The 16735-nt window shown below is 35.6% G+C and overlaps 1 protein-coding gene across 4 annotated transcripts in view; it reads left to right on the forward strand.

Annotated features, from left to right (window-relative positions):
• Nucleotides 1–15145, forward strand: part of LOC149572848 (proteasome subunit alpha type-2-B) — a 71680-nt gene extending 56535 nt beyond the window's left edge. For all 4 annotated transcript variants that reach the window (XM_089813922.1, XM_089813920.1, XM_089813921.1 and 1 more), the window contains 6 exons: nucleotides 13006–13073; nucleotides 13282–13351; nucleotides 13813–13898; nucleotides 14471–14533; nucleotides 14662–14727; nucleotides 14849–15145. In XM_089813922.1, coding sequence (XP_089670048.1) covers nucleotides 13006–13073; nucleotides 13282–13351; nucleotides 13813–13898; nucleotides 14471–14533; nucleotides 14662–14727; nucleotides 14849–14897 — 402 coding nt within the window. In that variant the 3' untranslated portion in view covers nucleotides 14898–15145. The remainder of the gene's footprint in view (nucleotides 1–13005; nucleotides 13074–13281; nucleotides 13352–13812; nucleotides 13899–14470; nucleotides 14534–14661; nucleotides 14728–14848) is intronic.
• The last annotated feature ends 1590 nt before the right edge of the window (nucleotides 15146–16735 follow it).

Below are 16735 nucleotides of genomic sequence, written 5' to 3' on the forward strand. Positions count from 1 at the left end.
CATAGTAGGGTTGAAGGCCAGTGCCGCACATGGGAGCTTTAAGCAGGGTTGAGGGGCAGAACCTGTCACGGGATCTGAGGGTAGCACCACTAAGCACAAATTAAGTTCTTCAAGACCACCCAAACCTTAATGGTGAATGCTATTTTCACAATCCTAAATCTTATTTTGTGCAACACCAAGTCCTTGCTATTTTAAAACATAGCAGTGATACCAATATGAAATGAGATTACAATGTGTTTTTATTTAAAAAAAAAACCACTTTATTACCTATTCATAAGTAGGAGCCCCTGCGGCAAGTCTGAATGGTTCTTTACCTAAATTTGATTTCAACCTTTCAGTACAAAAACCAACTTTCTGATTGTTCATTCAACCAAACACTTGACTGATAATAACTTTCACAATAAACATGGATTCCATAAAGGCAGTTTGTCTAACAGTTTACATATTGAACCAAGTTATTGCCACAGAACAGCATGTGCTTAATCAAGCATTTGGACTGACACTTAGAAATCATAATAGTTTGAAATGTTCATTTGTTCTTCAGGGATATTTTTGTATGCAATCTTTTCAATAAGAAGATCACAGCTCTGGATTTGCATTAATCAGTTTACTGTTACAGACTAAGGACAATCTATGCAACACTTATATACTGCAAGCTCTGTGAATATTCACTTTCAGATTTAAGAAACACACTTGCAATACAGCCATGTAGATGCAAAGGATATACTAATAAGATAACCATTTCAATCGTTAATTCAACTAAATGAGCACGATTCCCTTTTGTATTCCCATAGCAATGTTTTTAACATCTACCATAACTTTTATTACTTCAATGAGTCAACACTTTTATTCAAGTTCCATATTATTTATTTGTCAACTATAGAAAATCTTATTGGGATGGGACTGCATTCAATATAAAACTGGATCGAGCAGGCAGGCAATCGGCTCCTTTATTTACCAAATTAGTTTCAAATACAAAATACCATTCCAGGAATATTTTCTACTCAATTTTGCCCAAATGTAGACTTTTTCGCAAATCTACCTCATTTTAGAACCAGTTTTCTGTCCAGCCCTTCTGTCAATTCCTGAAGGTCTTTGTCTTCAAAAAATTCAGCTAATGAAAATGCATCAGACAAATTCTTCAAATCAAAATAATATGTTAAAATCTTCTGAAAACCCTCCTCCTGTTCTTTAATAGTATTCTCCAGGAACTCTTGGCCTTACATCAACCTACCTCTTGGCATTCCACTTCTTTGCATTTTTTAAAATCTGAAATGAAGTGACTTTATTTCTTTAATGCTCATTGATATAAAAAGTTGCTTTAAATGCTCTATTAAATAATTAATTTAAATTGTTATTAAATCTGATATAAATTGACAATCTAAAAGTATATTATTCAATCGATGAGTAATTATATTATTATTTATTGCTATCAGGATTCAGGTGTGTAGTTTTCAGGTTAAATTCATTGACTGTTGTGAGGTTCACCTAGATGCAATGGGTGCTGTCTTCCATTCATTCTCATGAGAGATGGGTTCTTGTGAACCAATACTCATGAAAATGGGTGAAGGAGTTTGACCCGAATACTACACAGTCGAATCCTGATAACAGTATCACACATTTTTATTACCTGGTTGTGGGAGACACAAGGGCATCCCTGAGATGTTTGGGGTATTTTCGGGGAGTCAAGGAGTTCTCAGAAAGAAGGATGTCCAAGACACACCCATGGGATGGTAGAGCATGTATTCAGACAGTTGGGGGATGTCCCCTACAAGTCTTCATGTCCTGGAGATGTACCATGCTTGAAACGTGGGGATTTGGGGTGTGGGAGGGGACACTCCCATGGTTTATGGAGTTTTGAGTCTGCATGTAAATTTACTGCTGTTAAATTTTTCTTGCTAAATTGTGTGCCCACAATACGAATTTCAGATTTTCTAATACCTGCCTCAATTACAATTTGTTTGCATTAGTGATTTTTAACTTGTGAATTTATTATAATTATTGGAAAATTGGAATTCAATCAAAGTTGGAAATAATATTATACAAGTGGCAAGGCAGTTTCGTTGGACTCAAGTATATGGTGGGAATAAAAACTAGATTGATACATTGTATGATAAATCAGTAGGTCTCAATGACTAGATAAAGTAGCTTAATCTACAAGAATTTATTATCATCATGGCTTTTGATTTACTTCTACTTCGTGGTGAAAAAAATCTTTTGTAGAATGGCCTCTGATAAATAATCTCTAGAAAGTAGTCATCACCGGCATCTAGCAAGAGTCTTGGACTGAGCCTCTCCTACATTCTATACCATTCTGTTTGGGCTACTGAACAATCTAAGTTGATAGGCAGTACTGAGTGAATGCTTCTGTCATTTTGTGAAGCATTCAAAACTTCGTGTGGCTTGGCATGGGTAATGCTCTAGAGGATGAAATTAAACAAAATTTATGTCCAGAAGCTACCAAAGTTTCTTAAAGTAGATAGAGAACAATACTAGAAGAAAATAGAGGATTGTGGAAATCTGTTGCAATTAATACTAGACGAAAATAGAGTATCTTAATAAGCAATAGAGAATATGTGAGGTCTCATGTGAACCGAACATCTGAACTGCAAAGTGTATAGCTTGTGCTTTCTTTTAAGGGTTGCGAGTGTCAATCTCGACACGAAACTGGCATTGCTTGCACAATAATCTGGATGACGGGATCTAATATCATTTGACCAAATTGTTGCTGTAGATAACATGAAGCAGCCAGCTCCCCAGAAATATGCAACAAATGCTTTGTAAGAAAGGTCACTTTTGGAATAAGAATTTCAGTGGGGAACCGATTCCACTTAGATTAGCTTTTTTTGGAGCAGTTTTAGCATGCAAACTAATAAAAAACACTATTTAAAGATAAAAAGATATTGTTAGATTGAATTGTGAACTTCATAGAAAGTTTTTGATTTTATGTAGTGACATTATATCTATATATAAATTTGTAAATAATTCTGTTGGAAGTTAAGTCGAATCAATTTTTTTTCTATTCTAATTGTGTTTGCACTTGCTTCAAATCTATGAAATGTTAAATTCAGAACCATATTTGCATAAATTTAAATAACAAATAAATCAAAAAAACAAGAACACCAGAGAGACCCTCCTACTCGAGGGGAAAACCCATACACACCAAAAAGTTCTCCTCTATTGAATAACAATGACAAAGTCTAAGTATGGTCACAGATTCTTGAGCCTTCAAACGAATAAAGAATCCACAGAACTCCCTTTTGAACTTGCAACTACATACATAAAGAATGCTGCATGCAGAAGTGATAATGAACACAACTCCCTCTATCTCTAGCAAACAAATACTGAAAGAAAATGAACAATACTAATCAAGAATGCTGTATGACACAATTTGATCCTACAACAACTCCCTTCATAAGGCAAAGATCTCAGAATAAATCGCTTCAACGGAAGAACCGATAATCTCATTACAGAAAGAACTGCCTGCTGTGCTAAAAGTAATCACCATAAAATTCTCCACTTCTCGCTACAGGATAGTTTTCTCAATCACATTCCCACACACAAAAAACATTAAACAGAATTAGCAGCTGCTAAGAAAAACCAAAAAGCCAACACCACAGGAAGTCATGTCAGCTACTGGTGGTGACTTTGCAGGACTTCAACCTCTCAACATCCCGGTGATGTCTCTTCAGCTACATTGTGGTGTCTCCGAATGATCAGCAGTTACGATACAGTAGATGCTTAGAATTCCAAATGTCACACGATAATATTGAAATCCATCAAATTCTGAAAGCCAATATACATGAAGGAAACTGTTTGAGACTTGACTATCGTGGCACATGGTTTATATACTTTGTTTATCACTAATGAACTCTTTCATTTGCTGGAGATGAATACTCCATTTTCTTTAATGAATGACAAGGTGCAACATATGGAAGAAGCAATCATCATTGAAGACTTCAACAGTTACAATAACAGTGACACTACATTTGTTGTAGCTTCATAAATTACAAACAGTTATGTCTCTTCAATAGACACAATCATGTACACACATGAGCATACCAAACATCGACTGAAAGAGATAATAATTTTAGGTAGGAATAATCATCGCAGGTATGCAGATAACTCCTGCAGCTACCTAACTTCAACACTTTCTTTTAGCAAAGGAGATTTCTCCAAATTCACATGGAGTCCCTCAAGATGACAGTCACAATGGCTACACCCATTGTGAAGAAAATCAAAATGTAACATCCCATTTTTCCCAGCCTTAACTAACAACTATCATATCATTGAACACAATTACCTTTTCATATTCATGAGCACGAGAAGGCAGTTATAACAGCTATTTAGATGTTTATATGAAAGAGTTTAATGGCTATAGCAGATTAAGAAAGCATTCAATCAACAAATGCAATATATTTAACTGCCATCATAACTAACCATTAACAAAGCTATTTTTCCATAGCAATTTAAATATTGAACAAAAGATACATTACTTTTCATAATCATATGAAGGACAGTTATAACAACTATTTCACATATTTAAATGAAAGGGATCAATGGTTATAACAGATTAACTTAGTCCTAGTCAATTGAAATGAGAGAATCTACTTTAACCATATTAGCCATCTAAACATATCTTCAACTGAACTTGCAAGAACATAAAAGTAAAATTCCCGTTAAAAAAACATAATCTGAATGTAGATCATATCTCCGTCTAATACAAGTCTTGGCATTGTCAGGGGTCAAGTATCTCTACACAATCTCAACTAAAAAACCCTCCCTACCTGGGATTAGGCATGGGACACCCCTATCCTGCCACTGAACATCCAGGTGCAAGAGAGTGAATCATATAGCCGGCTACGCTATGGAGTCCTTCCCATGAGCCCATTTATCCGACTACAAGCTAGCCGATCACCCACTACTCGACTTGACAATAAGAATTATATCCTTTGATCACCATGAGCTGACTCGGTCTATAGCTATTTGTTTAAGCTCATCAACTGTTTATTTTGTTTCTGATTTCTTCTCTTTCTTGCAGGTATAACCCAATGATCATTTGATATCAGCCCACACTTTTCATCTTGACATTGCTGGTCATCCTCGATGAATCTCAATGTGGCTGTCTATATCAATGGATAATCTCTGTTTGTGTTTTCCCAGCCTGAGCTTCTAATAAACATTAATAAGAGAAGTTCTTTGTATAACAATTTACTTAATTCCATGAGACTACCTTCTCTTATCTCAAATGCATATTAATGATGCCCCTGTATAAGTAATGCACAAAGTTGAATTCTCTTGAATTTTATTTAAAATCAGATGTAGTAATCATAAAAGTACACAACAGATAATTCAGTCTCTTCTTGCATGCATCTATTCAATTAGGCTTATGACAATCAAGACATTCTAGTTGGATCTAGCCCATCTGGCTCTATCTCAATTTAATATCACTCCTTCAGATCAGCTAACTAGCATTCAAAGCTTTTAAATAGAACAACAGAGGAAGGAATACGCAGAAAGGAATTGCATGACCTGGTTGTAAAATCGGGGGTATTAACACCCACACCTGGATGGAAGTCTTGGAACGCCTGGTACAGCTCCTTGTCTATGAACAATCAGACCCTCTTGCGATCACAATAAGCAAGAACAACACCAAGGTTTGGAAATCAAAGAAGGAAAGTGACCTTAGACTAAGCACAATTCACGACACTTGAAATGAATCTATGATATGAAATATGGATGGGTGTGAATGCAATTTGCAACTAGGAAAAACCGGTACTATGACCAAATGCTGATTGCAAAAAGGAAATCTTCCATGGCAATACCGAATGAGATCACTGATTATGATTCCTGGAAATGAATGCAGTAGGGTTTAGAGAGATTGTCTTCTTGTCTTACTTGCATGCTCGGTTACGAACAAGATGGAAGAAGGTGGCAACCAAAAGAGTTATGTTCAAGAGCCTTCGGAAATTTGACAATACATATGACAACACAAATATTATGAAGGGCCGATGAAGATAAAAAGAAAATATGGCTGTTGGAATTTATAAAGACCGATGACATGAAATAATATTAAATCCATTGCGAAGGTTGGAAAATAATAATAATTTCACTCTTAGTGTGTTAATATAAGGACATCATCTTGTATCTACCTATACTTGTATATGCATGTACACATACACATATACATGCATAATATTCTAAGCATACGTATCTTGTGTACACGTCATATTTTAAGTAGGTGTATACATTCATGTACGTCTTGATTCAATTTATGCATATATACATATATGTGTATACATGTACAAGTACATATAGGTACCATGGTATCGTTATATTAAGACATGTCTAACACAATAGAAAGCTCAAGGTAACAATTTTGTTCTTAGTTTGATTATTTTATTATCTTATCAGGTGCGTTGACCAGTTAGCTCATGGTGATCACTTGGTAAACCCTTCCTTGCCTAGTCCAATTTTCTCTTGACCAAGGTGGTTTAGGACCCATACCTATTAGGTCAGTGGTAGGTGGTGCTCTCATGCCCTTTCCTTTTTTGGAAATGCTTCCCCCCCGGTTTGTAGTTGATGCCCCAATATTTCTTATTCCCATGAAGTCATAACGAATAACCAATACTTCAATTTCACATGAAACCATAACGAATAACCGATTTTCACCAATCAATTCATGTTCACATGAAGTCTCAACGGCTATATAGAATATTTTAAAATTGAGCAAAATACGGGATGTAACACAAAACTTTATAACAGTGTCTCTCAACGTGATAGTATCATGGAGTCACTCAACATGATATTTGCCATGACAACTCACACGTATAAAATAAACACAAGCTCACATCAAGGGGTCACTCAAGGTGATGTTGTCATGGAGTCTTTCAACATGACATCCACTATAGCTACTCCCATGAGTGTAAAGAACAATGCCTCCGTCTCAGAGACAAATAAGGGCCTTCACCTCAAATTCCTCTGTCTTAGAGAAAAATGCTTTACAAGCACTTTCACCTTAAATTTCCCCATCTTAGAGAAAAATGCATTGAAAGGGCTTTCACCTCCAATTTCTCCATCTCAAAAAAAAAAAAAACATTTCAAGGGCTTTCACTTCAGATTTCTCCATCTCAAAGAAAAAATGTATTACAAGGACTTAATGAGAACTGAATATTGAGACTTCCTCTCATGGATGACAACATTTTCACAACTTTGATTGTCATAATAAATTACAGTTGGCTCAAATGTTTGACCAAACAAGGAGCGTTGTCGCCACACGCTTCTCGAGCTTGCTGATTCTGTAATGTCCCCCCTCGCTATTTGAAGACAATCAGAAAATATTAATTTATTAAATGCTTTTTCTATTCCCTATTTTTAGCACATAATGATTAGAACCAACATATAATTGTATTTTTGATTACGTGTTCTGTATTGAGGAAACAAATATACTTATATAACCAAAAGAGAGGTGAGCTTGGCAAGGTGGGAGAACCATGTGGAATGGGAAATCAGAGTCATGAGTGAGCCATTACCTTTAGCAGGTGGAAGGCTGAGGCTACGTGGAAGCCACTGCAGAGAAAACAAGAAGGTGCCATTGAGGATTGGTAGGAGGAATTAAAGGATGGGGCTTCTCATTGCTAGGGAGGACGGGGGGAAGACATTGATTGCAGAGATTGGCAGAAGAATATGGTGAAAGTATTCAACCTTTGCCTATTTTCAGAGCTGGAAGATGCTCTCACAGTGGCTCAGACTAAGAAATTGCAGAGACATCTAATTGGTTTGGTTGCTATGTGGGCAGGACCTCTGCAAATATAGTCCACTATCTTCAGTATTGAGAGAATACCCTGGATAGTTAATAGACATGGCAGAGTATGTAGAAATCGGTCATAATACAGAATTGGAGCAGCTCACATAGACTTATCGACAGAGGGAAGGAGGAACTAGCAGTTGCGAATACGAATTCGTTTCCAATGTTAGGTGGGAGGATTACAGACGTTGGTGGCATCAAGGAAGTTAGAGAGGCAGTTGTACCATTTCAGTAAGTTCCAATTGGGTGTGAATCGGGTTGAGCTATAGTGAATCATAAGGAGGCGTCAAATACTGGACTAGACTTTGGTAACTGCAGCAAGTGCATGAGGCATTGATAAAATAGCATAAAGAGTATTCAGTCACCGGAGAGAAGGAAGCTGATGCTTTGCAGGTTTAACGCCACACGGATGGGCTTAGAGGGAGTCGCTAGTGGACACCGCATACCCAGGCAGACAATAGTGGAGCATCCCGACTTGGCAATCTTGTCCATCACTCATCCATTTTTATCCCAGCGAAAGGAGTGACGAGTATGGGAGTGACCTGACAAACATTCAGCAACACACTAGTAATTAACCATTGTCGTTGGCATACAGTCGATGACTGGAACTCTACAGTGTGGGTGATGAGAAATATTGACTGTGGACCTGTGGACTCATACTTGCTCGAATTTTACCATTGACAAATCCTTGCTCCTGAAGGAGTAAATAACCTGTATGTAATGTATGGTCCAGAACTGTGTTTTGTACATGTAGTCCGTATTTCTATGAAATCGTATGCATAGTTGTTATCACAATATTTTTTGGTAAAAATAAACTGGATTATGTTACTAGCTATGTATCAAGTAAATTGTTGAGTTGTGGTTGGAATTATTTTTAATCTATAAGGGGGCAGGGTGTTATAGATCCTTCGCAAAGGACTTGGCACTCTTTATTTGCCACTCAAGTTCCCTTTGAATCTTCAAGCACTTGCATTAGCTACCTGATCTCCTTCAAGATTTTCTGCAATGCTTGCCTTAGAGGAACGGTTTTCAACACACTTCTAAAACTTCTGACATGCTAGAGTCTGGGACTGCCCTCTTTGACCCCATCCCTAATCACCCTATTCTGAATAAGTTTGTAGAGCTACCAATGTCAGATTCAGATTGATTGTGCAATTTTGTTCTTTGCAACTGAAGAGATCTTCCAAGGACTTTAGCTCTTGGCCTTGCAACACTGCAACCCACTTATCTGACATCTTCATTTCTTCACAGATGTCCCTCTTGATCCCTGGAAAGAAATTCTCAGGACGCGAACTCCCTTCTATTGATCTTAGAATGTTAGTTCTCTCAATTTATGCCTTGAATTCTCCAACTCGGGGTATGTCATTTCCTCCTCTTAGAAGAAACTGATCATAGGACAATCTGAAACTGATCACAAGACAAGTTGTGTTTCCTTTGTTCAGTCTGCGTGAATTCCTCACAGGTTGCATCAACTTCATCCTCCCTTGAATGCATTCCCTCATCATCCTTATGCCTATTGATTTATTGTGGAAGCATTTTTGAGAGATTATTTGAAGTTCATAGAATCAACCCATCACGAAGGGATATACCAAAGCTAGAAGCATACATCACTCACTATTCTAATGTATGAATTAATAACTACATGAAAGATTCATGAAAATTATTCAAGGGTATGAAATACTTATCTCTTTATTGTTTAATCTTCCTCACAATCCACCTGCTGGCTTATTCTGGCATCCTGTACTACACCTTAAGGAACATCACAAGCCTTCAATATTGCTGTTAGTCTCTGTAATACCAGGGCATGTTTACAACTCCATTGATCTACAATACCGAGTTAGCAACTTCTATATGTGCTGGCACTTCCAACCATTTTTAAACACCTGCATAAATTCGGACCAAGGTTTCTTCTCTTTCACATTCTAAACATTTTATAAAAAATAACATGTACAATCTGATTGAGAGTTTTCAGATCATTTAATATCCCTTAATGGATCTGAGCTAAACTTATAATTCTATCAAACAGTTTGGATGATGCATATTTACAGATTTGAGTTCAAATGCATCAACCCCTAAACATTTATCAATTAGCTGCTTCTGTTCCGACCTGAACATCATCAACTCAAAATCAAAGATACAAGGGATCCATGCTCTGAGAATTTTGGTATCGATCATTTGCTACAGGACACCTAAGATGAGAGTTCAAGGCTTCACGTGTGATGGCTTGCAGATAGAAGAAGAACCACAATTACAGAAAATCTTATTATCTTATTAACTCCAACTATGTTAAAGATGACATATACCAAAAGCAGCAATGGCATCATTCTCACGGCATGGCGTGCAATTGCTGTCTTTTTATTGCCAAAAATGTCACATTTTTTAAACGACCATCAAACTTATCACATCATTATACAGAACCATATAATAAATCTTCATCTACTGAGAAATGCCCCCCTCGAAGTAAATGGCATACAGATATCATTTCTCTAGTAAAACAGTCAAGCATGAATACACCAGCTACTGGAATCATGTGCTAAAGTTTAAATAGAATGAGCAGAAAGTCTATATAGAGTGTGTTGACAAACATCAATTTCCCGAGCTGTCTTATTGCTAGTGTTTTTCTTCCATGAAAGCACTTACCTTCAGCAAATTTAACTTGATACCCTTCTATCCTTCAATGCTGAAATTGAAATCAGATTTCCCTTAATTCCTAGAACAAACAAGACATAACTCAATTGAAGAGGGATGCCTGATGAAAAGTAATCCCAGTCCCTTTCACCGGATAACAAGCACCGTCACTAATTATTTCTTGCGAATGAGTATCTTTTTCCACCAAGTTTAAATGATGCTCTCGATATCCTATGATATTATGTGAAGCACCATTAACAATTAACTAAGTATTTCTATCAGTTGGAACATTGCTTGAATGGAACATTACTTGAAAGAGCTGAGCTAAATAAAAATCCCCCTTCTCACTAGATTCTTTATGTGGTGAAACAACATCAACATTTGCAGCAATAGCTTGATGTTTTGGTCTTAAACAATCTCTTGCAAAGTGACCATATTTGTCACATCTGAAATGTTGAATTCTAGAGAGACCTTCGGGTCAAGAATCGAATCTTAATTCCTGTCTATTCTTCTTGAAATTTCCTTTTCTCCCTTATCTTCCTATCCTTTTAGATGTTTGTGCAGCAAGAACATTTTCTTCATGATGAGATTTTCATTCATTAGCTCTTGCTTCTAATCTGGATTGCTCTTGAATGCAATCAATTTTAAGATGATCGAACTTGGGTTATTCATATCTTATACTAATACCTTAAATAGAAGACTCCCAAGAATGAGGGAGACTATTCATGGCCAACATAATCAGGTCTTCATCTCCAATTGAATCTCCAATGCCACTAAGTTGATCATTCTACTATGTAATCTTTCATGAAGGAGATAATTGATTTCCTCTAGCCAATTTTATATCGAGGAGCTCATGTCTCAAGGCCAGAGCTCTGCTGGTATTGTTGAATTCATACAAGCTTTGAAGGCTCCAATATTTTTTCAGCTGAATTTTCAAATTGGATATAATAGGCACAAAATGATCCTTTACATAATCAATCAATATCTTCCTTGCCATTATTTTATTCTTTCTCCAGTGAGCTTTCTCAGTATCATCAGTTTGCTCACCCACATCGGTCTTCACATAGTTTAAAATATAATTTTTTTGTATAGCAATGAGGTCTCTGAATTTCCTTGAAGTGAAATTGGATGCACAATCCAGCCTATCTTCAACCTTGAGTCTAAAAAGAATCAAACTTAAAAGAGAATGAAAGAGTACTTTGATGATTGAAAAATTCTTGTTCGGGATCTTTACTTAGACCAGCTCTGATACCATGTAAAATTTAGAACCAGAATTGTATAAAATTAAAGAACAGAAATAATAAATACAAGATCACGGGAGACTCTAGGAAAAAATTCCTCCGACTCGAGAGAAAAAAGCCATCACCAAAAAGTTATCCTTTGTTGAACAATAATGACAGTGTCTAAGTACGCCACTCACAAACTCTTGATCCTTCACACAAATAAAGAATCCGTAGAACTCCCTTTACAAAGTAACGAACTTGCAACTACACACATAAAGAATGCTGCATACAGAAGTGATAACGAACAACACTCCCTCTATCTCCTGCAAACAAATACTGAAAACAAAATGAATAATATAATCAACAGTGTTGTATGACACCATATGATCCTACAGCAACTCACTGCATAAGATAGATCTCATAATAAATTGCTTCAGCAGAACTGATGGTCTCTTCACACAAAGAAGCACTGCCTGCTCTGCTAAAAGTAATCACCATAAAAATTCTCAACACCTTGCTACAGAAAAGATGATATCTCAGTCGCATTCCCGCACAAAAAAACATCGCTCAGAATTATCAGCTGCTAAGAAAAACCAAAAAGCCTGACAGTACAGGAAGTCACACCAGTTACTGGGCGATGATTCTGCAGCACTCATTGTCTCAATGTCCACATGATTTCTCTTCAGCTACTTTATTGTGTTTTTCGAATGACCAGTTACGATACATTAGATGCTTAGAACTCCAAATGTCACATGATAGTATTGAAATCTTTAAAATTATGAAAGCCAACATACATGGGGGAAACCATTTGAGACTTGACTATTGTGTTACATGGTTTATTGACTGTGGTTATCATTAACAAACTGTTTCATGAGCTGGAGATGAATACTTTTCATTTCCTTTAACGACCAATGAGATACAGCATATGGAAGCATTGATCATCATTGAAAACTTCAACAGTCTCAATAATGGTGACACTATATTTGCTGTAGCTTCTTCAATTACAAACAGTTAAGTCTCTTCAATAGACATCGGTCATGTATGCACATGAGCATATGAAACATCAATGCTGAAAGAGATAATAGTTTCAGAGGAACAATCATTGCAGGTATGCAGATAGCTCCTGCAGCTACCTAACTTCAACATAATTTTTTACATAAGTTATGGGCTTGATATGAAGTTTTTCTTGTTTATTCAAGCTGTACTTCCTTGAAACAAAGTTCTTGTAATTTCCATATTTCTGGCTTCAATTATAATTTGTATTTGATTGTCTTTCAAAAATATAATGTTACTACTTGCTCTTATCTTCCAAGGCACTTTTTGAACATCATTTTGTGATATCTCCAGGAGCCAATCCCAGTGACACAGCTTGTGAGAGAAACTGCAACTGTAATGCAAGAGTTCACACAGTCAGGGTATGCTTACATATGATGATTATTTTCTTATTCCATAGGAAATTGATCATTTCAAAATGTGGTCACACAATGCATCATCATTGTGATTCAACTGTAAGATTAATTTTGTTAACTGGAGGCAGACATCAAGTTCTTGGTACTTTTAGTATCCTGTGAATGTAATAATAAAAAAATTGTGACTAACAATAGGCCTAGCATCTCTTTGCAGTGGAGTAAGACCCTTTGGAGTTTCTCTTTTGGTTGCTGGTTATGATGACAATGGTCCCCAGTTGTATCAGGTATTCCTGTTATCTTGTGTATAATTTCTCTTCTAAATGTTTATATTAAAAGCAAATAGATACATTGACATTGTGGTTCAAGTTACTAATTTGTAATGATATTGTTCATTCTATTTTGAATTCTTTTGAAATAGGCCTATATCTTTACTATAGTGTGCAAAATATGTGGTAATAATTACTTTTACCTTTATAGCATAAAGTCTGGCCTATTCAAAACTCTGTAGATCCTCCTCTCCGACTTATAGTATTACACTTGTATGATGCACTGTTTAGTTATCATCCTATCAGCCACAAATAACATGCTATTTTGTGCCAAATTCTGAATTTTACTCTTTGAACTTTGTTATTTCTGTGCTATAATTATAACTTGGTGGAGTATGGCTTACACGAGTTAGCTCTTGAAGATCATTTTTCTTCAGCTTAATCAGCAGTATGAGATGTATTAATGATGAATAAAACAGGTGGATCCTTCAGGGTCTTACTTTTCATGGAAAGCTTCAGCAATGGGGAAAAATGTGACAAATGCAAAAAATTTTCTTGAGAAGAGGTAAGTCTGCCCTGGATATCTTTGTTATTATAACTTTGTATTTTGTTTTATTAATCCATTGTCAATATTTTCCTCCAATTACATGTGGTATCAGAGATGTGGTCAAGTCTTTATGTTTATCTGTTAATTTTGATGAGAGTTTGTAATTTCATGTAAGGATGACATTATTATTGGCTGTATATAAGGCTCTTAGTTGGAATGCTGATAAATATCCTATGACGTAGTTTGAAGCTTTGATGCTCTATGACAACGCTTTCAAAGGCCAATAATTAATCCCAAATATAGTTTCGAGTGTTAGAGATAATTAATTAATCAAGGATGCTTTAGATCTTTGATGTCTGTTATATTCCCACATTTGGGCCTAAAAATAGTATGGTTGACTTTGAGGCTACCATACATATTGCAATTATCCTGCTTTGGTAGGCCATTGAAAGAATCAGATTTTCATGTCTCCAAACCAAGTTTCAGCAATTAATGAGAGATTATATAAGGACATGCATCTTATTTCAACTTTCTACAGTTCAGTTGTTATTAACTTATTTGTAATTCACATGCTTCATGAATTCATGCAGATATACGGAAGACATGGAACTTGATGATGCAGTGCACACTGCCATACTGACACTGAAAGAAGGGTATGCAAATGGGTTCGAACTTTTGAAATGACATTTGAGAAACATTTGACATGTCTGTTTACTCGGCCATGTTCACTACCAGATTTAGTTTACAGTTTTCTCTTTCCATCTCTCTCTCTGTTGTGTAGGTTTGAAGGGCAAATTTCAGGAAAAAACATTGAGATAGGAGTTGTTGGCACTGATAGAAAATTCAGGTATGCATTTGGCTAGTTACATTTGTTTTGTTTGAGCTTGTAATTATATATATTTTATATTATCTTAGATTACAGCATTATTTACAACTTTTGCAAACATCTTTTACGATGTCCGACACAGAGTATTGACTCCTGCTGAAATTGAAGACTTTTTGGCTGAGGTCGAGTAATTCAGTTTACCAACATTGAATTGAATATGCAAGACATTGTATATTCATAGGATATGCATGTTTTGTACCAATGAGGATACAAGTTTAGCTAGTAATTGTATTGAATTTTTTTATAACAGTTGCTAAAAAAAAAAAAGAAATACTCGATGGTTAGTTTAGTGAGTTATGATTTCCCAGCACGCACAATTTTTTTGTTGTTGGTTGCATCCTAAGTTTATTTAATAATCAACTGCTAAATTTTTGCATCACCACCATTGTTTCATTTGACATAATTTTATTCACTTAATTCAAGTCCGGATCAGTTATGCCGGACTTCCAAGGTGTTTACAGTTATAGAGGTTGGACTTGATGGGTTTTTTCTTTTCAGACATTGGTTTACATCATTTAGCATTTTAGATGGATCATAATACAAGGCCCATAAGAATATATTTATGAACTCACAAGACCTTGCACACGATAGGGGACAAATTGAATAGATTTATTTGAACGCTATGAATGAATTGCATGTGAGGGCATTGGAGGTGAAAGTTAAAAGGTGGGACAGCTGATAATCGTGAATAGCAGTCGTTTTATGTTTAAATTTGTTAGTTGACTGGGGAATTTGTATAATTTCTTTATGTAGTAGATGTTAAGATATTTTTCAAAGGGTCAGCTTTTGAAATAATACAATATTTAGTCTAGGAACTAAATTAAAGGTATATCGTGTGATTATAGCCCTTGCCTAATAGGGAGGGGTGTAAGTTTTGGCCTTTGCTATTAGGTTGGATTGTTGTGTGCTCCACAAGAGAATATGAATATAATTTCTAATGGTTATTTGCACTTCATATTTAGTTGTGTTTTGCAAATATAATAGTATTTATTTATTTTAATATTTTTTGGTTTAGCTTTTTGATTTAAAGTAAATTTGTGCTTTTGAAAAGGGTCAAAACTCTTAACAATGGACAAACAATAAAATCATCAAAATACTAGTTTAATTGGGAACTAGATACATTATAATATTGTTACAAGATGTTAGGAGCGCCTCACAACTACAAACAGTTATACCTAGTAAAAATTAAGGGAAGGAGGCAAATAAAAGAGAGCTATTGCGGTGCAGTAAAATGTAGCAAGAAAGTAGACAAAAGCTAGGAGTTGTTAAAAAAATGTAGAGTGTGTATTACTTTCCAATTGCCATTTAGAAATTAAGCAATCATCAAATAACTAGTTTTTTGATTTATTAAACCCAGTCACATTAAGCTGTATTTTGACTGTGAGCTCTTAAATTAGGGCCACCATGTGATGTGTGTTCTCGTTTCTTTAAACTTGTATGAATCATTTTAATGTTTTTGGCATAGTCTGAAATTTTCATTTCCTAATTAGTAGGTGATTCACTCCTCTTGCTTTTGTTCGTCTTCTTTAAGCTTGCATAATTCTTGAAGTATATAGCACTATGCCATGTTAAGAGTTATTGACTGAATAATATCAAATGGTGAGCAATGCTAGAATGTAGATCACTCACCAATTTATGTGATTGTACATTGGAATTCCAAACTCACCCTTATACAAATTTGATTAACAGAACCTAGAAAAGATGAAGGGATGGTAACACAAGATCTAGGTTTAAGGATGGGATTTGGGGGATTCCTTTTGATTGTGGAATGTGTATGGATGAATGAATATAACCAATATTGACAATGTATGGAAGTAAATGCCAAGGATATCAAATCTTATTTGTAATAGTGTAAAGGGCAAATGGATAAAATGAACTCGCCTTGAAAAAAATCAAAATATTGACCTTTAGATTTGAATTTGATTGTCAATAAAATGTTGGAATCAATTCAATTCTAGATCTAGGAATT

This window comes from Cupressus sempervirens, chromosome 2 (genome assembly GCF_028749045.1).
Source record: "Cupressus sempervirens isolate cs-2001-9-10 chromosome 2, ASM2874904v1, whole genome shotgun sequence".
NCBI classification, from domain to species: Eukaryota; Viridiplantae; Streptophyta; class Pinopsida; order Cupressales; family Cupressaceae; genus Cupressus; species Cupressus sempervirens.